General features: G+C 27.1%; 1 protein-coding gene and 2 long non-coding RNA genes across 3 annotated transcripts in view; 1 reads left to right on the top strand and 2 right to left on the bottom strand.

Annotated features, from left to right (window-relative positions):
• Positions 1 to 22259, bottom strand: part of LOC107453411 (RhoGTPase activating protein) — a 348661-nt gene that overhangs the window by 197184 nt on the left and 129218 nt on the right. Inside the window, 1 exon segment of the mRNA XM_087156179.1 lies at positions 16317 to 16425. Within this exon segment, the coding sequence (XP_087012305.1) occupies positions 16317 to 16373 (57 nt within the window). The 5' untranslated portion in view covers positions 16374 to 16425.
• On the bottom strand, positions 8254 to 8700 carry LOC147800990 (uncharacterized). The gene is made up of 2 exons (XR_015430911.1): positions 8606 to 8700; positions 8254 to 8553 (listed from the first exon to the last, which is right to left on the bottom strand). It is a non-coding gene; the product is annotated as an uncharacterized LOC147800990 (long non-coding RNA).
• LOC147800989 (uncharacterized) lies at positions 8928 to 13433 on the top strand. Its single transcript, XR_015430909.1, has 4 exons — positions 8928 to 9067; positions 10622 to 10659; positions 11285 to 11361; positions 13322 to 13433. It is a non-coding gene; the product is annotated as an uncharacterized LOC147800989 (long non-coding RNA).

The raw sequence follows: 22259 nt of genomic DNA, 5'->3' as shown, positions 1-22259 counted from the left end.
CAATAAAGTAAGTAACTTTTTTTTCCGTAAACTTTTAAGCAATACTTGAAGGTAATAATTGCTTAGGAAATTTTATTCTTCAAAATATGTTTTTAAATAATAAAAATACATTTGGATATTTTTATTAATTAAACTTCAAAATATTAAGCAAATAATTTTTTCTCTAAGCTTATAATACAGAATATAGATAAAAATAAAAATTATACTTTCAAAATGTTAATTATATTTATTTTTTATTCGCATAACAAAAATATTTTTTCATGCAGTATTATATTTATTTTTAAAATAGTTTATATACATTAAGGAAAAAAAACTGTTTTGAATGCAATACACTGATGGCGCTGTTTTTTTATTTTTTACTTTAGACGTGTTTTCGATTCCTGCCGATAGATGGCAGAAAATATAAAGTGTCGGCTCTTGTAGGGTTGCCTTTCTTTTAACTTTGATAGAATTTCGCCAATTTGCACAGAATGACAGTCGGTACGGCTTCTGTCCTGGCTGAGGCATAACCCCCCGCGGACTCTGCGGAAACCATATCCCTCCCCCACCCAAGGACAACCCTCCAACAAAAGTTTCTGCTTACTAAAAAAAAGCAAATCTATCATTCATGTGTGGCAAGAGTCTGCACTATTTATTCTAGCATAAAATGTGACATAAATAAAAAAATGTTCTACTGCAAATTGCCTTTACCAATTAAATAGCGGAATAGCTATTTAAAACCAGAATTGCGTTATTGAGTTTTATTTTAAAACTCAATTCTTTTAATAGCAAATTAGACAAAATTAAACATTAAATTTCTCTGTTTCAATCTTTCTTTACACTTACATTCATCACATACTTCAATTCAAGTGTTAATCAAAATAGATTCGTATTTAAAGCTGGAAAAAATACAAAAGTTATAGCATGATTTAAAAAAAGTTACCGATTTTTTCTTCTATGAAGTCGATATAAGATTTAAATAAAAATGCATTGTGTGAAAAATTACTCATTCTCCAATAATGTTCCCTAGTTGTAGAAAAATGAAAGAAACATGACAATACAAAATAATAAACGCACATTTATCCATTTTCAAACGTCATTTGCAAAATGTTTCCTATACATGAGTTAAAAACATTGTTTTTTCTCACAAGGGGTTTTGGGGTTAACAAATTTTAAAATTGTGCTGTGTTTTAAATCTTAGGAAACAATGGCAGAAATATGGCTGAAATATGAAAATAACGGTAAGAGAACCGAAATTTTATTTGTTTGCCCAATTAAACTGTTGGTATAGTTTTAAATTTACGGTCAATTTGCAAATCAATATTTTAGAAAAGGCATAACTATTTAGACAAAATTGAATGATTATGTAATTAGAACTAAGTGGAGCTCTTTTAACTTTTAACCATAAACTGGCGAAAAATTAAATAGTATTTCATGCTGCCGAATCGACTTGGCAATTTTCATAGTACAAAACGAATCCAATTTTCATACCTATTTTTTAAAGAGTGCAGTTCTTTTAGAATTAATTTATTAAAATCCGGTTAAAGTTTGAGGTTAATTTAAAAAAAAATCAAAAACAGATCATAGTTCGTAAACATGCAAATATTTAAATATATTAAATGTTTTTCAGATTGTGACGATAATTTATACCTTGACTGCAGCAGATAAATTTTTATCAATTGATCAGCTTCTACAGTCCCTTTTTAGAGGCGATTTTAAATATTAATCATACGCTTACTGATAATAGTTGTTCGACACAATTTATTTTTATGTATCCTTGTTTTCTACATGGAGGCACCGTCACCTGTTCGCTACGCTCGATAATCCCTGTAGTTGATTCTCGTTCATCAAGTTTGAAATAATTGAAGATCAAGTACAAATCGTTTTCTTCTACTTTTTTAAATAAAAATTACGATTGGATTGCCAGCAGTTGTATTTTAAGGATTACTAAGTTTTGACAAAAGAAAAATAAGGAAAAACGGTCTCGCCGAGAGTTATTACGCATTGAAGATGTTCTATGAAAAAAGCAGTTTATGCCCACGCGCAAAATCGTTTTTTTTTTCTCTCAGAACTAGGGGCATTGGGTACAAACCTTTCTCAAGAATGTTCTTAAAAGTTTTTTTTTTCCTGAAAAGTCGATTAAAATTTATTTGTTTAATATTAAATTATTATACTTTTATTTAAGTTCATTATATTAACTTGTTAATTTTAACAAAATAAAAAAGATAGCTGGATTTGAATAATAAATAACTGTGCTTAAAAATATTACATTTAGAAAGGCAGAATGCGAGACACAATAAGAATTAATAAATTAGAAGTAATTTTTTCTTGTTAACAGATCATATAGGAAACAATTCTTATTTCTCTTTATTCTACATATATTTTCAAATATCGGTATGAAATGTCGAAGTTTTATATTTGGCAACACCTAATCTTTTTCTATATATATTTTTTTCTTTATTTTTATTATTTTTAATAAAGTCAAGAGGGATATTATGAAAATCGCGTAAATGAAAAATTTTTCCACAACAATCGATAAATATTTATTAGTTAAAGAAAAAATTAAAAAGAACCTTTTAAATTGTAATAACTTTCAGACAAATAAGAGTTTCTAAGAGGAAATAAAGACTCTATGTTACGGTTATAAACTAAATTTGGCTCTTTCAGCATACCAAATTTAACTTCTGCAACTGAATGCTTGCGGCCATAGAGCGGCCCACGTGTTATTTTTCTAACAAGTTTAAGAATAAAAATAATCTTGACTTAATTTTAGAATTATTTTTTAATTCCATTGCAATTTGCGTTCAATCTCCTACATATCTGCGTAATGTGAAGTTTCTAAATCTAACAGTGTCTGATAAAGTGTAACGTTAAGTTGAAAACCCCAAAACAGTGGCGGTGTCAGGGACCTTTTCAGTCTTCTGACAGAGAAGGAAATTTATTAATATCTGCTCGTTTTACGTTAATTTAGCAATGCAGTTTATTTTTCCAACTTCATATAAAAAGAAAGTTTTAGGAATGATCAATGTTAATGTTATTATTCTAGGTTCTCATGCGTTCGCACTTCTCGATTAGACCAATTTAATCGAAAACTTCAACACTATTATCTTAAGTAAAGAATTCTAAGAGTCATGAAAAAAATCATGATAGCGTCTCGAAAATCAAAAAGCATCTCGAAATGTAATAATAAAAAATAAAGAAGACAATTTTTGAAATTCTTAGAATTCATTGTTTTACAGACTGAGTTTTTTATTTTTATTTTCACCAGAGCGTATTTTTAATAGTGTTATATTAAATTACTTTAAAGCATTTTATAATCTTTTTATAGTTAACTTATACACAACTATTGTTCTCCTTTTAGGCAGCAATTATTATATAAATATTAATACTGAAGAAAGAAAAGAATTTTGTATTGTTCTACGAAACGTATATTGGCTGGAATTAATTATCAATTTGGCCCATTGACTGACAAAAGGATAAAAATTAATTTAGACACCTTTTGTAATTTATGACTACCTTATAAAAGATCTATCCAAGAAAAAAAATGATCAATGGGTATCCAGTGATTGGAATAGTGCATTTACAATTCTCTCATGTTATTAAACTAATAGTATTCTTTGACTTTCATTAATCATTTTATTAACAAAATTGTAATTGTAAAGTATATTTTTTCTCTCTTAATAACACATACTTTTTTTAATTTTTTATTTTAATAATCTTTTTAATTTGGATTAATTCGGTTTTTAGAAAACAGTTCAAACCAATCTTTCAATAAAATTTTATATCAATAATATCTGATATCTAGTAACTTATTCTTAGTTTATTTGCAGTTAAATATAATAAATTTCGCAATTATAGTAGGAATAACGAAGTTTACCTAATACGACATAGTTAAATTAAATTTTTACTCCTTATTTTGTAAAAATTTTTTTTTTTTTTTATATTTATATTTTTTGTAGAATATTTATTTTAAGGAACTTGTAATTCAACGTTGAGTAATTTACGCTGAGTAATTTTTTTGCCGTATTGACTTATTCATTCTTTATTTGACTTAGCTCAAATAAATATAATATCTCCCGAAATTGGTTATATGGGGTTTATATCAAATAAACCCCATATAATCAATTTCGAGCAGTCCAGTAAACATATCTTAATAGAAAATTAAAGGATTTAAGTTTCCAACTCAGAATTTTAACACCTTAATCTTTACACTACTATAACAAACCTTAAATGAAAATATTGTTTCGAATTATTTTCGTTAAAACAAAAACAAAGTTTACTCACTGTCCCTTCCTTACACAGGGGGGTTGCTCTCCCAGGAGCGACCCATCATAATAATTAATTATCGAATTAGTGCTGTTTTAAATAGTTTTCGATAAAATTATAATAATTTGAATTATTATTATTAATGATTGCACTAAAATTAGTAGTTTGTAATGCAAGCACTTTTGTACGTTGTAAGAACTAGCGCTTTTTTTTCTGCATATATTAAATGTAAAGTCAATATCAAAAAGAGAATCATAAGAATTTTAATGATCAATTTTATGCAATAGAATTTCAGGAATAAAAAGGAGTTTGTAAGTGTATTTGTGTGCCCTTCATGATATTAAAATATTTGTTAGTAAAAGAAGTAAAGACCTTTATTTTAGAATTAAGAAGTTAAAGTTTACTTTGAGGGGGGCGAGTAGGTGATGGAATGTAGCTGTTTCAAAAAGAGATCCTTTTCCTCTCTTTGTTAGTGTATGGTAACTTGAGAAGTTAACGATGTCCGGTTATGCGTTTCTCACATCCCACCCTGTTGGGGGTCAGAGTTCTTGAGAAACTTCAGACTTTTCCAATATTTTGTTATTTTTTTATGTTTTGAATCGATCTCCCCTATCATCAATTTCAGTTTTAATTTCTTTCCTTATATTGCTGACGATTATTATTATTTAACATTTTCATAAGACCACTATTATGTTCAATTGTTCGTAATAAGTTTTTCATTGAACTGTTTATTTTTTTTCCTAAAAAAATAAATAAGCAAAAATATAACAGAAAAACGCAAAATTCTCATATTTCGCAGATTGCGAAAAGCAATACACCGTAAAAGTCATTTACAGATCAAAATTGTGTTTCTAAAATGCATCTAACAAAAATCTTTCAACCATTTGTGGGAAATTAGAAAAGTAAATGAAAAATAAATATATAAATGAACTCTAATTTTTAAAAAAAATATTTTTTGATTTAATATCAAGGTCTTATTTGATTAGTAATATAACTTGTTAAAAATGGAGAGGGTCTCGCTTTTTATGCTTTATAAGTACAACAAAGCATCATAATTCTTTGCACTTTTTTGGATTTTTAAACTCCTTGTATCTGAACAGTCCAGAGCTTGTAAATGATTCAAATAAATCAAATTCATTCTCATTCATGTGTTTTAAAATTAACATTATTCAAATTAAAATTAACATTAAAATATTATAAAGCGAGAAATCAGTTACAACCTGTCATAATTCTAACAATTGATATAATAAATCGGTAACTTACTTAATTAACTATATTTCGTGGTTCGTGCAATAATGAAGAAAGCTAAAATATAAAAAGAAAACTGTAAAAGAAAAATTAACGGTAACTAAATTGTTAAATCTTCTTATTTCGCATCTTCATAAATTATTAAAATTCAATTCTTCTCTCATCTGGACACAAATGCATTTAAAATTAGATCTTTTGAAATTCATGCATTTAAATTTTTTACTGTCTTAATATTTATGAGTTAACTCAGAAACTTCTAACCGTATTTCATTTCTTAAATTAGCAAAAAAGTTCAGAAGGAAAAAATAATTAATGTACTCTGTTTTCATTTAATTTTGAACCAATACAGAAAAATTTATGAACGGGCAATGTTTAGGGAGGAAAACTCCTTAATTCTTTGAGTAGAGAAATAATAATACGTTACAATACCATGCGTTTCTTTCTAAATTAAAAATTCGTTAGGGCGTAGCCAACGGAGTTAAATTATTGCCGTATGCGCCATTGATAACTTCAATCTACGTTTTATTATCTGTATTTTATTTGTAGAGCAAAAACTGCAAGATTTAGAAAAATCAAATTACAATGGACTGTAGAGAAGTGTACAGGGATTACGATGGAATGAAGAAAATGTATGATCGATAATTTGTTTGAGAATTATTAACTCCTACACTCAGTGATAAAAAATATCGTATGAGCCGCTCTGCTGGACACAAAAATTCCTCTACAGAAATGAAATTTTGTTTTTCTGAGCAAAAACAACAAGATTTTAAAATTTGAAATTACTATGGTTTATAGAAAGAAATACAGAGAAAATTTAACATTCGATAATAAGTATTATTAACTCTTATACTTGTAAAAAAAATACTATATATGGATGATCTGTAAGATGAGAAAATGTATGATCAAAACTACCAAAATATTGCTAAGTTTACCATAATTCTAGCTCTATGGAAACACCAAAAAACTCGATAATTTTTACCAAAGTGTTTGGGTAATGTTTTAGGTTGACAATAAGATGAAATTTTATAATGTTTGTTAAATTTTGGTAAATAATCATGTTAGCTAAGAGCATTTTCTTCTTATAAGCCTTTATTCAATAAAATTAACTGTTCTGTTTTGTATTTTCTACTAAATGTGTGGTAATAAGAACTATATTTGTGAAAACCAGAATTTCTGTTAAACCCTTACAATTTGAATAGAAAATTTATCAAATAAATGGTTTAAATGCAGGATATATTTTAATTTTATTACCCAAGTTAATTTTTTTTTTTTTTTTTAAACCAGAAATGTCAATACAGTTCCGTAATTTTACCGAATTGTTTTCTTCGTATTTTCCACTTAAATGTAATTATGCAGTTAAAATTCGATGAGCTAAAAAATCATTTTTATATGTAAACCTAAAACGAATTTTCTTTCGAATTCCAATTTATTTGAAAGTCATTTCTAATTTAAGTGTTCATTCGTGATTTTTTTCAGGTATATTTTAAATATTGACTGTTTATTCATTTTTGCAGAAAATTTATTTTTTCGTCAGGAGATCTTTGTCTTTTTTTTAATTTTGTAAGCTCGGACTGAATTGTGAATTAAGAGTAGCGAAAGAGAGAGAGAGGGATTTGCATGTTGCAGGATATAAATCTTAACAGTTAAATTGACTTTTTTAAAAATAAATAAACCTAACAATAAAAAGTATTCTCAGTTTAAACTGTTAAAATTCTCGTCAACAAATAAAATAATTTCTCAGCAATTTTTCTTGTTTTATTATTGTAATACACAATCTGTATTCCTTAGGTCAAATCTTCTTTAAAGTGCAGATGATAATTTTCAAGTTGAGGTAGTCCTCGAAGTCGTTACGATTAGCATTTTAACAAAACATTCTTACATAACGCTACTTCACTTGTACATTTTAAAAGCAAAATATTCAGCGTTTCAGTTTAAAATATTGGTTTTTAAGGGAAGAAAATAAAACAAGGATTTAAGGGAAACAATTACGCGGATAGGTGATCGGAAACGGGGGGAGTCAGAGACTCCCTGTTTTTCTTTTTTTAATTTTCGCATGGAACAATTCCTTAACAGAAAGAGTTAATAATATTTATTAATAATACATATTAATCTTATAGAGAAACAGGATTTTATTTTTCTGCACAGGAAGTCAAAACATTCATGTAAGCATTATTTCCAAGTGTAGAAGTATAAAAGTTTTTCTGAAAAAAAAAAGCATACAAATAAGTTTTGACATAATGCAATTATTTAATTTCGAGAGTTCATTTATCGTTGGTAATTAACTAAATGTTTTTGTTATTTAATTTATTTTTCCTTTATATCACCAGAAATTGTTTTTAATAATTTAAAAATAAATATTGATCTTAATTTGAGGACATCTTACTGTCTGAAATCACAGGACACGTATTTTTAAAAAGAATCATTTAAGTGACCTTGTTTCCAATCCTTCAAGTTAAGGGAAAAAGAGAGGGGAAAGCGAACGCTAAGCACTTTAAACCCCCTTCCCCGATTCTAAGAAATAATCTCTTCAACCAGGTGGTCCACTTACCCCAGACGCCAAAAGATTCAATGGTCGCCAAAAAATTTGGAAAAAAAAGGGGATAAATAATGGAAATGGTCAACTTCAAAAGAGGTCTCCTTTCTGTTTTATTGCAGGAATGCGATACTCAACAGCCTAAGAAGGACAAGTAAGTAAACTTTTATTCTTTAGCTCATGTTATATTTCCAGTACACTATTATTTATTAATTTTTCACAAATAATTTGTTTTTATTTTCTTTATTTAGTTTTTAGTAATTATATTTTTTAATCGTTATATTCCCCCGTTTCCGATCACCTATCCGCGTAATTGTTTCCCTTAAATCCTTGTTTTATTTTCTTCCCTTAAAAACCAATATAGTGTAAGTTACCATTTTAGTTTTAAAATGAATTATAAGTTCCATTAATCCTAACAATAGAAAAATGATTTTCTATAGCTATTTAAATCAAATGCTTCTTTATTTTTTTAAAAAGTTTTTAATTTAATAATTATTTAAATTAATTTACTTACTTAGTTTAATTACCTTATTTAATTTAATAATTATTTAAATTAATTTACTTACTTAGTTTAATTACCTTATTTAATTTATTAAAAAAATCGGTAGTCATTTTTTGCCAGGACCATGTATTGACAGCGCGTTTCACCTTTTGTTTCAAATAAAACTTCTGATCAGACCTAAAGGGTTTTCTTCAAATATGTTTCCGACCACTAAAAAAAAAAAAAAAAAAAAAAGAAATGGTATTAACATTTTCTAATTTTTTATTAGTTTATCGTATAATTTAAATTTAATAATTTTTTGATAAGAGTTTTTTAAATTAGAAACGTTTAACAATCTAAAACTCGTCTCACACTTGCTTTCAGCTCTTAATTTTTCAGAATAAATTAACTGGGAAAACTCTTTCTAAGTTTGCTTTTGTTGCTTTGTAATTGCTTTTTATTAATGTTATTTATTTAATTTTTTTTTTGCACGGATGGAAATACTGTAAGAAAAATCTTTTGGAAGAAAAAATCTTTTGGAAGAAAGGTCAAGATAAAAGGTAAGAACATCTCAAATCTTTATATTAAGGGTAAAATTTAGGATTAAATTTTTAATAATATTAGGAAATAACTTTACTGTTATTGAAGTATGTTTTTTAAAACATTTTTAAATTTTTTAAATAAATAACGCATAATTTAATCTGCAAAAGCATTTTCTTAAAATGTCTTTTAAAATTTTTTTCATATTTTTGAAAAACTTTATATTTATAACGAACGTTACATTTATAATGAATGGTAAAAAAAATTGTTTTGGCCCATATCTTTGTGTACAAAACGGACAGGAAATTTGATTTTAAGTAAACAGAAATGCTGGAACTGTCAGGAACGATGTAATTTTCGGCCAAAACATGAAAAAAATCTTGCAATAAACGTGAAATATAATTCACTCTAAAATTCACGTTAACACTATGTAGCCAATGAGGTTAAAAGTAATTAAGATAAACATATACTTTATTATCCCATAAAAGAAATCTACTGCAACATATTTGCATTTTTTAAAATTATTTAAAATAAGAATATTTTTTGTAGAAATAAATTCAAAGTCCTTTTTAAGTATAGAAATATTTGCAGCATAATATTTTTTCTTTCTTCATAGAATTAAGTTTTCTGTTTCTAGCTCTTTTTCCAGTTCTTGTGCAAATTTTACTATTTATCTTTTTCTTAATTCATTCTCTATCTTAAGATTTATAGGGTTGTTTATTTTAAATCTCTTCCTGTTGAACTTTCACCTATTGAAATTTTATTTTTAAAAAAGCATTATGCTTGACATATTTTCCGTAAAAAAAAGTGATTTTAATTGACTGTTGAATATATATATATATTTCTGATGATTACTATGTAGTGCAAAAAATTAATCTAAATATTTTTTGAAATTATAATGGAAGAGGCAAGGAATTTTATTTCTAAAATTAAGGGTAACCCGGACAAAAGTAATATATTGGACTATTTTAGTATCTATAATTTGAATAGACTTCTATGTCTGTTATGCCAGATTTTTTTCCCTTTCATATCTTATTCCTTTTCTAAATTTGAATTAGAGAACAAAATTTAAAAAAGAAAATTTTTCACTTTAATACTACGTCATGTTATAAAAGAACTATAAATTACTATTTTCTTAATGATTGTCATTTATAATATTTGATTGATTTGATAATGTAATTTTATTATAAATATTAGGCAGAATTTATCTAAACACACATTTTACCCCATTTTTGAAAAAGATGCATAATAAGTTAGGACTTTAAATTCGATTTTTTATTTTAGATATAAACTTGTCCTCTAAATTTACCCTTTCAATTCTGAACTATATTTTATAGCATTTGCCTAGTGTAATTATTTTAAAGGCAAGATCATCAGTAGTTAATACTAGTTTACGATAAGCATTGAGCATATTAAAAATAGATGGTAAACATTAAACTTATTGTCAGATATATTGTATTGTAAATAGTTAGAAGCAGTTTTTTTTTTCTCAATTCATTGTTCTTACTTTGTTGATTTTTTGCTGTTTTTTCTATGGTTATATTCTTATTGTTTTCTTTTTCTTTCATGAAAAGTCTGGAGGGACTGAAAATGGCAGTCAACAGAAAAGAAGGTAAGAACATGTTAAAACTACATTTTAACTTAGTATTATTGAATTATTGAAATACTTTATGATTATTAGTAAATAATTGTTTATAATTTTAAAGAAAATATTTTTTTGAATCCTTAACATTTTTTAATCAAAATACTTATTTCTGATTAGCAAAAGTACTTTCCTAAAAAATTTTCAAGTTTATTTTTGACTTTTGTAAGTGTTGACCACATACTAGACTAACAAACATACCATACACATGCTAGACTAAAATTGAAAATTTTAAATATACTAGAATTTTTTTTGAGGTGGGAAACATTTTTTTCGTCAAATGATTTAATTTTATCATAACTTATCTAATTTTACCTAATTCTAAAAAAAATAATCTAAATTTCGCATTTCAATTTTGAACTATATTCTATAGTATTTGCCAATGGTAATTATATTATAAAGAAATACCTTCAGTAGTTAGTAATAATTTCCGATAAGCATTGTGCATGTACAAGATAGCTGGTAAACATAAACTTATTGTCTAGAAATGAGTTCTAAGCAGTTTTTTTTTTTAATTTAATGTTTTTATTTTGTTGATTTATAACAGTTTTTTCCACGCTCATATTCTAATTATTTTTCTTTCTTTCATGAAAAGTCCAGAAATTCTGAGAATGTGAATGAAATAGAATGGTTGAGTTCTAGAATTAGAATGAACGAGAATCAACAGAAAAGGTAAGAACATGATAAAACTACATTTTAACTCAGTAGCACCGATTTTATATTCTATAATTTGTGGAATCTATTTTACAAGTTCATAGCAAAATTAGAAAATCTACTTTATATTCTATATGTAGAACTGCAATTTTAATAATTTCTTCGACTGTAATTTGTATTAAAATATTTTCAGATTATCAATAAATAATTTTTTATGATTTTAAAGGAAAAGTTTTATAAGGAAATATTTTTTTTTAAATCTAAATTTTTTAATCAAAATACCTGTTCTTGATTTTCAAAAGTACTTTCCTAAACTCTTAGCTTTTTAGCCGCCTAAATTTATTACTTTTTTAAAAAAGTTTCAGCTCGTTTTTTTAAAAATTATGCCTATACTAGAATTACTTGTATTTGTTGAGAGAAATTTCTTTTTTAGTCAAATGATTTGATTTTATCATAGCTTACATGTCATCTTAAAGTAAATTTTTTTTTCATAATTTTTAAATATTAAAAATTTAAAAGTAAAAATTTATTATAAAATAAATCTTAAAATTATTGCATAGCTGTTATTAAGTGCTATGTACTGTTATGATGTTTAATATATATACGTATATATATATATTTCACTGGTTTTAAACTTTTTTTTTCAACTGGTTCTCTTCAAATTAAAATTTTTTATGTATAAAAAAAATTTAAATATTTTAAAAAACCGTTTAGTTTAAACCAACCTATCTTGATGGCATAAAATTTATATTCTTTAGTTAGTTTGTAAATTCATTACAAATTCAGAAAATCATTCCTCTTTATCGCATATCTTAATAACTTCTTCTATAATAATTGGTATATCATTTTTAAGTAATTAATACTTAATGGAGTATAATTTTGAACGATCATATATTCTTTTAATTGTTAGAAATTTTAATCAAATAACATATTTTCAGATTTTAAACGTACTATTTTAAAAAATTTTACATTATTATTTTTTGCATTTTTAAAAACCTTTAGTTTGTTTATTTCCTTGAGGTTAAAATTTCTTTTAATTAAATAATTTAATTTTATATAAACTTAAAGTATTTTCACATATTAATTTAAAGTAAAAAATTCGTTCATAGTTCTTAATCGTAAAAAAGTTAAATTTTGTTTAAATATTAACATTACATCACATATTAATAGCTACAAACTATTTTGGTGAGAATGTATTCTTTCTAAATTAAAAAATATTAAAGCTTTGCTATCAAATTCTTTATTTAAAATGCATTTTTATGTTCAATTATTAAATAGATTGATCAGTAGTTACAAAATGCAATATATAAGCATTGTTAAGCGATATGTACCGCTTCAATTAGTCTTCTAACTTATGGAAGCATTTTAAAAGTTAACAGTTTATAACAGATGAGTTTAAAGTAATGAAGTTTGGTCACCACTTTTAACTTTTTTAAAGTCAATCATTGTTCTCTCTATATATAAACTAATTAATTGTTTCATAATACTGTAAAGAGAAGTTTTATCCAGGTTGTTTCGTTAATTCATGGGATATTATTCATAGTTCTTTTAATATTTGATGCTGCAATTTTTTTCCATCCAAATGAATCCGCTATTTTACACATTTTTTTTTTAATTACGAGCTGGAATATTCATTTTGTGCTATTATTACCTTTTGTTACAATCAGCTTAAATTTATTTTTGTGACAATCAATGCTCGCTTGTAAGTAATAAAAAAAAACAGGTGGTTTGAGCAACTTTATTAAATTCTATAGCGTACTATATTTATAAGAGAAAAACAAAATTTTTGAAAATTATTGAATAGAATTTTTCTTCGAATATTTCCCTGGGATCAATAAAAGTATTTTGAATAGTTAGAATTAATTGATATTATAACTTAACCCAGAATTAAAATTCGTCAAAAATTAATTAGATATTTTGTTTCTGTACGTATTATTTAATAAATCTGTTGTAAAATAAATTGGTTACTTTTTTGCAGGAAAACTAGATTCATTGTGAAGGAGAATGCTTATAAAGAAGTTATTGTACAGTTATGTACTTGTTTGTATTTTGATTTGTTATATTGAAATAAAATAATATTCTTTTCTTAAGGTTATGTTTTATTTTAAATTTTATGCATTTTATTTTTATTAAAATTCCAGCTTTATTTATTTAAAATCACAGAAACTGATGTGTTATTTACAGGTGCCCAGTATATATATATTTTTAAAAATATTTATAATGTGTCTTATTTATCTAATATTGAATATGAATAATATTGAAAGAAAGTTATCCAATATTAAATATGAATAATATTGAAAACAAAAATAATGACTGGGTTGTGGCTTTGTTTCTATCAAAAAAAGCTAATTGTAGGTTTAATATATATAATTATTTTCATTTTTTTTATAACTTAAATAACTTATACATTAATATATATAATTATTTTAATTTTTTTTCATAACTTAAATAACTTATACATTAAGTCGCAATATGTTTTTATCTTAGAATAAAATTTTTATTTAATTTTACCTCATAATGTGTAAAAAAATGTGAACACTCAATTAAACACACAATGATTTTATATGATTCTACTTTTAACTTATTGCATTTAAAATTGATTAAAATGAAATAAAAAAGAAATCTATTATATTATGTAAGAAGATTCATTGGATGATAATTTACCATAAATTAAGCAATTTTTTCCAACATTTTGCTTTTTATATTAGCATAAGTTTTTTGCATGTAATTGCAGTTATTGCTTTATTACAATATAAAAAGTTAAAATGCAATAAATTACTATAGCTGATATCAGCAGAGTAAGAGAAAACAATTTATGTTCCTTAAATAAGAATTGTTATCAACAACATGCAGTAAAAAGTCTTTGAAATTTAAGGAGAACTCTAATAAATAAGTAAGTGACAAAAAAAAAAAAATTGCCGATACACCTAACATAAAGGTGTGATACCGGCAAGGATGGCATTAAAGTTTTCTATTGAACCAAGTGTGAGGTGAGTTAAGGGTGGTATATCAGCAAATAAGGCAAAGAAGTTCGCCTAAACATCTGATATAAAGGTGTGATACCGGCAAGGACGGCATTAAAACATTCTATTAAACTGAGTTTGAGGTGAGTTAAGGGTGGTGCGCCGGCAAATAAGGCAAAGAAGTTCGCCTAAGCACCTGAAATAAAGGTGCGATACGGGCGAAAACGGCATAGACGTTTTCTAATCAGCCAACAGTTAAGGTGCCTTAACGGCAAGTGAGGCAACGACGTGTGCCAGTGAACATATTCAGCTTTTGATAAAAAGGCAAAAAAGACATCATAAAGGTACAATAAAAGCCTTTACGGCAATTTTCTCTTTATTCTGTGAAAAAATTTTTTTTTCAGGTATTTAACAGGCAAAAATGGCAAAGTAATCCAGAGGCAACAAACTAGTTCCGGTCCTTTAACGATTGCCGTCGCTTTGCCTGAAATGCCATGCACTGGCCCTCATTCTGGCCCAGATTTCACTTTATTAACGGAACCGATACGGCAATGAAAAGCCCGCCGTAATGGCACTTTAGGTGAGCCGACATTGTCCCTTCACTAGCCCTAAAGTCGTGTGCTTGTTGGGTATATTCATATTTTATAAACTTTCTCAAAATAAATTTAATAATACTTAATGTTTTTGAATAACTTTCAATTTTTATATAATTATTTCTGTTTTTCAAAAACTGATTTCGCCAAAGAACGTGAAAGTAAAATTCTCTTAAAAGGAATGAAAAAAGAAAGGACAAATAAATATATGATTAAAGATATTTTTTTAATAAGCCATTAATATTAATGTTACTCAAAGAATTCTCATTCTTAATTCTATTAATTTTCTAACAAAATTTTTTTTAAAGTTTTAATTTAAAGAAAATAATAATAGTTTACGTAATTATAGGAAAGTTTAAAATATCTAGGTGATCTTTTAAAAATATTAAAATACATAAAATCTTGTGATAAAATCATAATTAAGTTAAACCATTCAAACCATTTAATTACAAGATTATACCATTCATTTGGCAATTTTTTCGTTCGTATAATCACGGTTTACCGGAAATTATGGCTTTCAAAATTATAGTTCTTATTACCACACATGTAGTAAAGATATAAAACTGAAAAGCAAACTTAAGCGAATAAATGGTTTCAATGCCATGCTCTAAGGCGTCATGATACAATTACCAAATTTTACCTCATTTACTACTGGTAATAAAACCATATTTTATTGTTAATTTTACCAAAAGTCATTACCAAAGCGCCTCGGTAAAAATTACCGCTCTTTTCGGTGTTCTCATAGAGCCAGAAAATGGTAAATTTTACCATATTCTGGTAGATTTTAACAAACTTTCACGGGGAATTCTAGTTTTCAAAATTATAGTTCTTATTACTATACATATAGTAAAAGAAGAAAAAAAACTTAAAAGTAAATATAACCGAATAAAGGATTTTTATACTATGTTCTTTTACCGAATAAAGGGTTTTTATTCTATGTTCTATAACCGAATAAAGGGTTTTCATACTATGTTCTATAACCGAATAAAGGCTTTTTATACTACGTTCGAATATATCATGTCATGATAAAATTACCAAACTATACCACATTTACCAAATTTTATTACATATTATTAAAAGCTATATTTTAATGTTAATGTTACCAAAGCGCTTCGGTAAAAATTAACGAGCCTTGTGGTGTTCCCATAGAGCCAGATGCACGGTAAATTTTACCATATCCTGAGAGTTTTAACAATATTTTTTTTCTCAGTGAAGGGTATACGTGTAAAAATAAACAGTTCAAACGATAATTTAAATATTAACTCTACGCAGTCATTTAGTAACCGCTAATAGATGGAAAGAATTAATTGATAAATAAAATAATTAATCATTAATTTTAATTATTTAATTTTTTCTCAAAATATAAATAATTGGAGTCCTTTACTAATTAAAAAACAGAAAAAAGAAGAACACTTACTTGTGCTTTCTGAAGATAAAGCTCTAGTTCCTGATACAAATCGTGACTCGTTGTCATTTTGTTACACAGCTACTTGACAATCACAGTCCTGTTACTAACCCATTGATTCCTAGAAGAAAAGACATGGTCATCAGGCTTTGTTTGCAAGTTAAGTACAGAATTAAATTCTTGAGCACAGATAAGAAATAATCGCACTGATTAAGAAGGCATTAACAGTGCCTCCACAACGATCTACCTAAACTTTGAACCAATGTAATGTGTAACTGTTCACGAAATTCATCATTTGAATGTGACACAATGTAGACACGTAATTTTCAGTGGTTACACTAATTGCTGAAAAATTTCAGATGATATTAGTTTCCTAAAATAAATCCACATATGTAGCTACGGTTTCGAGGAAAAAACCAAGAAATATAATATAAATAAAATGTGTATGCTAAAAAATAGTTAGTATACATTCACAAATATTTGGTAGTGCCTTCGCAAAGATCTACTTGAACTTTGAACCAATATAACTGCTCACGAAATAGATCATTTGAATGTGATACAATGTTCACACGTAATTTTTAGTGGTTACACTAATTGAGAAAAAATTTCAGATGATTTAAGTTTCTAAAATAAAACAAAATATAAAAAAGTGGTTTTAGAGTAAACAAAGATATATAATATAAATAAAATGTGTATGCTAAAAATATTCAGGTTTATCAGTTACGGCAAATTAAATATTATTTTTTATACATCAGTATTATTTTATTATCATCAGAAAATAACAAATTATAAAAAAAGAGCAAAATTAAACAAGTATTAGGATTTATGAATGACATGATTAAGTAGGTAGTGAATAATTTCCCGTTTTAATTACTATCTCAACTTTAAAAAAAAACTTTTGAAAATTAAATTTTAAACATAAGTTTTAACATTCAAAATATTTTATGATAGCCATGATTATTCAAAAAAATTAAAAATGCAGTCTTTTAATAAGTTATTCAATTGATGTCATGATTTTGGAAAAATTAATAATAAATTTATTTTATAAGAAGAAGTAAAAATGAAAATTAAGTTCGAAAATTTTGCGACCAATTACATCATAGTGGAAATGAGGTCAGTATTATACACCGGCCACCTTTATTTCCCAAACAGACTAGTACCCATTAATCTAAAACTAGGTCGGCTTCAAGCTACACCAGGAGATGTAACTCCGGTCATTTACAATGGCAGCTCAGCTTAGTGCCTAATCCACTGTGCCATAGTGGCTTATTTATATTTATATTATATGCCGATCAGGTAGCCGAGAGGCTAGCGTGCCTGATTGCGAAGCACTGGTTGAGGGTTCGAATCCCGCACAGGTCATGGATGTATCTGTGTGTGTGTGAATGTGGCCCACTCTATGAGCTAGTATCTGTGGCAGTGTGGAGTGGGTAGTGTTGCTTCCCTCTGTGACTAAGGTTCGCGGGTGACAAATGGGTAACGTTAAATGAGCAGCACTTCCGGCATCTTCTGAGGCAAAGAACGAAAAAAAATTATTATACTATTAAATCCAATAATAGTTTTAGACTATTATTAAAGATTTCAATAATAACTATCAATTTAACAGTTGATTTCTATATTAAATATAAAATGCCAAGCATAAAAATGGAAAATAAAAATGACTTATCAATTTGTATAAAAATCCCGAGGGTTCGGTTGCTATTGCTCCCAAAAACTATTAGCTTGTGTCCAATATTTTATTTAAATTTTTATGTTCACTAAGAAAAAAAAAAGTCTAAATATTTTCTGGCTGTTTGCTTTTAAAAATTGGTACTGGTTCCAAGAAACTTAAGAATTTATGCAAACCCTTGTTGATAACTATAAAAAAAAATCCAATAGAATCGGGTTTAAAAAACAAACAAATTAAATATAATTTTGAGTTTTAACTCTTCCAAGATCATGCTAATAACAATTTAAATAAAACATCACGTAATATAAAATTCATCAATAATAATATGGTATTAAAACGTAAGAATGATTGGTTGACATTTATTTTGTTTTTCAATGTATAAAATTCAACTTTACTTCTTTTGCCATAAACACCGATACTGTAATCGATAAAGAAATTATACAGACAACCCATTATTTGCAATCTATTAAGAGTTTTCATATAGCCTTCAATTTCCTCAAATCGTGCAAAAATAATTAATCATTGACGTCATTGAGAATGTTGAGTAAACGTTTTGTGTAAAAATTTATCATCCATAGTGGTATAAAAAAGAAACATAACTCTTTATTAATATTTGAATTTGTTATGAGTGTTTAAAACAATATGTTTGTTTTTCAACTCATAAATAAATTTAAAAAAATATTTTAATACAAATTTTCCTTAACAATTCCCTATTATTTATTACAATATGTGACCTGTTCTTAATTTTACCGCTATGGTGACGATATAAGAGTATATTTTCACACTATCAGGAAAAACTATTTCAACCTAGAACCATAGTATTGGTAGGTTGAACCATAATACCGAAAAAATTTGCTGAAACCATAATGGTGTGTTAGGTCTCAATGCCTCCATCTTTGAGAAAAAAAAGTATTTATTGAGGGTGATGATCTTGAGAAAACCCTGATTTAATAAAGAAAGATTCATAAACGTTTACTAACCATGTCAAGGAATAAATAAAAGATTGTAACGCATAAAATGTCAAACCTGTCTTTTCTGGGGGAAAGAGTGCTTGTTTTGAAGTAGATAAGGACTACAATGTGAAAAATTCCAGATCAAATTACGATAAAAAGTACTGGCACCCTGTGTGTATGATCCATAAAATTTTATAATTTATTTTCAGATTTATAATATTATTATATTTGATCCGGAATTTTTTACCTTGAGGCAACAAAATTTTTGAATTTAAGCGTTTATTTTGAAAATACTAGAACTCGCATTCACATAAAAATTCCGTTTGAAAACATGCCAAAGCGATTTGTGGTAGCTAACAGTAAAAAAAATTCCAATTAGTTCAAGCAGTTGTCTTACCACGATTTTCATTGCTTGAAAAAATGAAGAATTTCCACTACTTCGGTAAGTTAAAAAGAAAACTTAAGAGATCTAAAGAATAAATAATCATATTGCATTTTTTCTGAATCCCCAGTTCTACGAAATATGATACATCACAGATGAAATATGATACATTACAGAATAAAAAAGCTTCATGATTTTACTTTGACTGTGAAGCATTTCGAAGACTATAAATCTTAGATTTGCTCAATAAATTCTGAAAGCTATTTCCTTTCTTTTTTCTTAACATTTTAAATATTTCATATCACAGATCACAAAAAGAAGAAAAAAATGATCTCTGGAACTTTAAGTAGCTAAAAATTGTCATTTAAACTGATGAAAGGGGAGCTTACCTTTATAGAGGGACACTCAGCACTATCTTTAACTTTCCCACGTATAATCCTAATACATAATCTTTAAAAGCGGTTTTACAAAATCCTGACGCGTAATCATAAGCAAAAACTCCTCAAGAAAAATGCAAAGAGACGTATGAAGAAGTTTCCAAAATGATTACCATCCCAAGGGGGGTCAGGGGAAAATGATGACTAGAAAAAAGCGAACCGCTTTTACGCGGTGGTGCTGAGGTTCAAGACTTTGAATAGCGAAACACAATTCATATGAATTACAATGACGAAACTTAGGTTGACCTCATGAACCAGAAACTTAATAAAAAAAGTGGATCTTGTCTCACGGTTATATCTAAAACGCATTGCGGTGCTTGAATTTCAAGTGAAACTTTCGAGTTCAAGGTGTCAGACTTTCAAGAATCGCTTTCATTTTATGAATAATTCTTATTAAGAAGAAGAAGGAAAGGATTTGCTCCTTGCCCTGTCGGACTGAATTATAAGGTCCATTAATAATTTTCGGAGTTTTTGTGATAGAGTTCCTTTCACTCCCCGCTACTAGTCCATCTCATTGCTCTTTTTCCCTCTCTTGAGTTTAATTTTTATTTAAAATTGATTCAATGTGATTAAATGCTCATCTAAGTCGGAAATGTCACAAATTTTAGGACAGAAGTTACGCGATTTTAATAATCGGACAGAATAATAGGAACAGAAGTTACGCGATTTTAATGATCGGACAGAATAATAGGAACAGAAGTTACGCGATTTTAATAATCTGACAAAATAATAGGAACAGAAGCTACGCGATTTCAATAATCTGACAGAATAATTAGGAACAGAAGTTATGCGAATTTAATAATCGGACAGGATAATAGGAACAGAAGTTATGCGATTTTAGTAATCGGACAGAATAATAGGAACAGAAGTTACGCGAGTTTAATAATCGGGCAGAATAATAGGAACAGAAGTTATGCGATTTTAATAATCGGACAGAATAATTGGAATCGAAGTTACGCGATTTTAATAATCGGACAGAATAATAGGAACAGAAGTTATGCGATTTTAATAATCGGACAGAATAATAGGAACAGAAGTTATGCGATTTTAATAATTGGACAGAATAACAGGAACAGAAGTTATGCGATTTTAATAATCGGACGGAATAATAGGAACAGAAGTTACGCGATTTTAATAAAATAAATAATCCCAATAACTTTCTTTTTACTCCCCGCTACTGGTCCATCTCATTGCTCTTTTTCCCTCTCTTGAGTTTAATTTTTATTTAAAATTGATTCAATGTGATTAAATGCTCATCTAAGTTGGAAATGTCACAAATTTTAAGACAGAAGTTACGCGATTTTAATAATCGGACAGAATAATAGGAACAGAAGTTACGCGATTTTAATAATCGGACAGAATAATAGGAACAGGAGTTATGCGATTTTAGCAATCGGACAGAATAATAGTAAAAGAAGTTATGTGATTTTAGTAATCGGACAAAATAATAGGAACAGAAGTTATGCGATTTTAATAATCGGACAGAATAGTAGGAACAGAAGTTACGCGATTTTAATAATCGGACAGAATAATAGGAACAGAAGTTATGCGATTTTAATAATCGGACAGAATAATAGGAACAGAAATTACGCGATTTTAATAAAATAAATAATCCCAAGAAGCGGAAGTGGTAATATATTAATTAAAAATTTCATTTGCTTTAAAAATATACTAATTGGTTCTCTTCAAAAATATACTAATTATACCAAGAATTCGTGGGTTCGATCCCCACCGGCTGAAGTAAATGGTGGCTGATGCAAGTTAAATCAGTCAAGTCACAAAGTACTCCATGTTCCCATAACAAATCAAACCTCTGGGGGTACTGATCCAAGAGTTTCCTTGTCTTCTGGATTGATTCAAATTTACAAGGCTAAGGAGTTGAACATTAGTAGTCGTAAACCCAAAATTGGGTCCGCTGTTCAATGACGGTTATAAAACAAAATAAATTGGAAAAAAACTACTCTGATGTTAGCTGATGTCATGTTCCGTCATTATTAACAAATCAAAGAAGACAGTCTTTAGTTACGGAGCAGCGGCGCTGCCTCTCTATCCAGAGAGTATATAAGGACTTTATTAATTTATGATTATTACTAATCTTCTGTTACCTAATTGCTAGCATGTTATTTTATTATCTATATGTGTTTTTGTTGGTTTATTAAATATACTTACAAGTTATCATGATTCTTCATTGAGATACCTCGTCAAAGATGCACACAATTTAACAATAACAGTCGATATGTTTCAAGCGCTTAAAAACAGGCGTCCCTTTTCAAGATTTGCCAGACGTGAATTCACGTCTGGCTGTTTTTGAGAGCTTGAAGCATGTCAGCTGTTATTTCTAATTTGTATATGTTTGAAGTGAATGAAATTTTTGATCAAATAATGTTATTGTATGCAATATTTTTTGGATGAATCTGGAGCCAAGATTGTTATTTGTTTTGAAACAACTCGGAGAAAAAGAATTTGATTTTAAATACTAAAATTGTGACTAGACATTTTTTTTTTTTAAATACT

The sequence above is a fragment of the Parasteatoda tepidariorum genome, chromosome 12 (assembly GCF_982258835.1).
Source record: "Parasteatoda tepidariorum strain Cologne lab strain chromosome 12, Ptep-v5.0, whole genome shotgun sequence".
Classification (NCBI taxonomy): Eukaryota; Metazoa; Arthropoda; class Arachnida; order Araneae; family Theridiidae; genus Parasteatoda; species Parasteatoda tepidariorum.
Note: the sequence above shows the minus strand (reverse complement) of the source record. Positions and strands in the feature narration are given on the sequence as shown.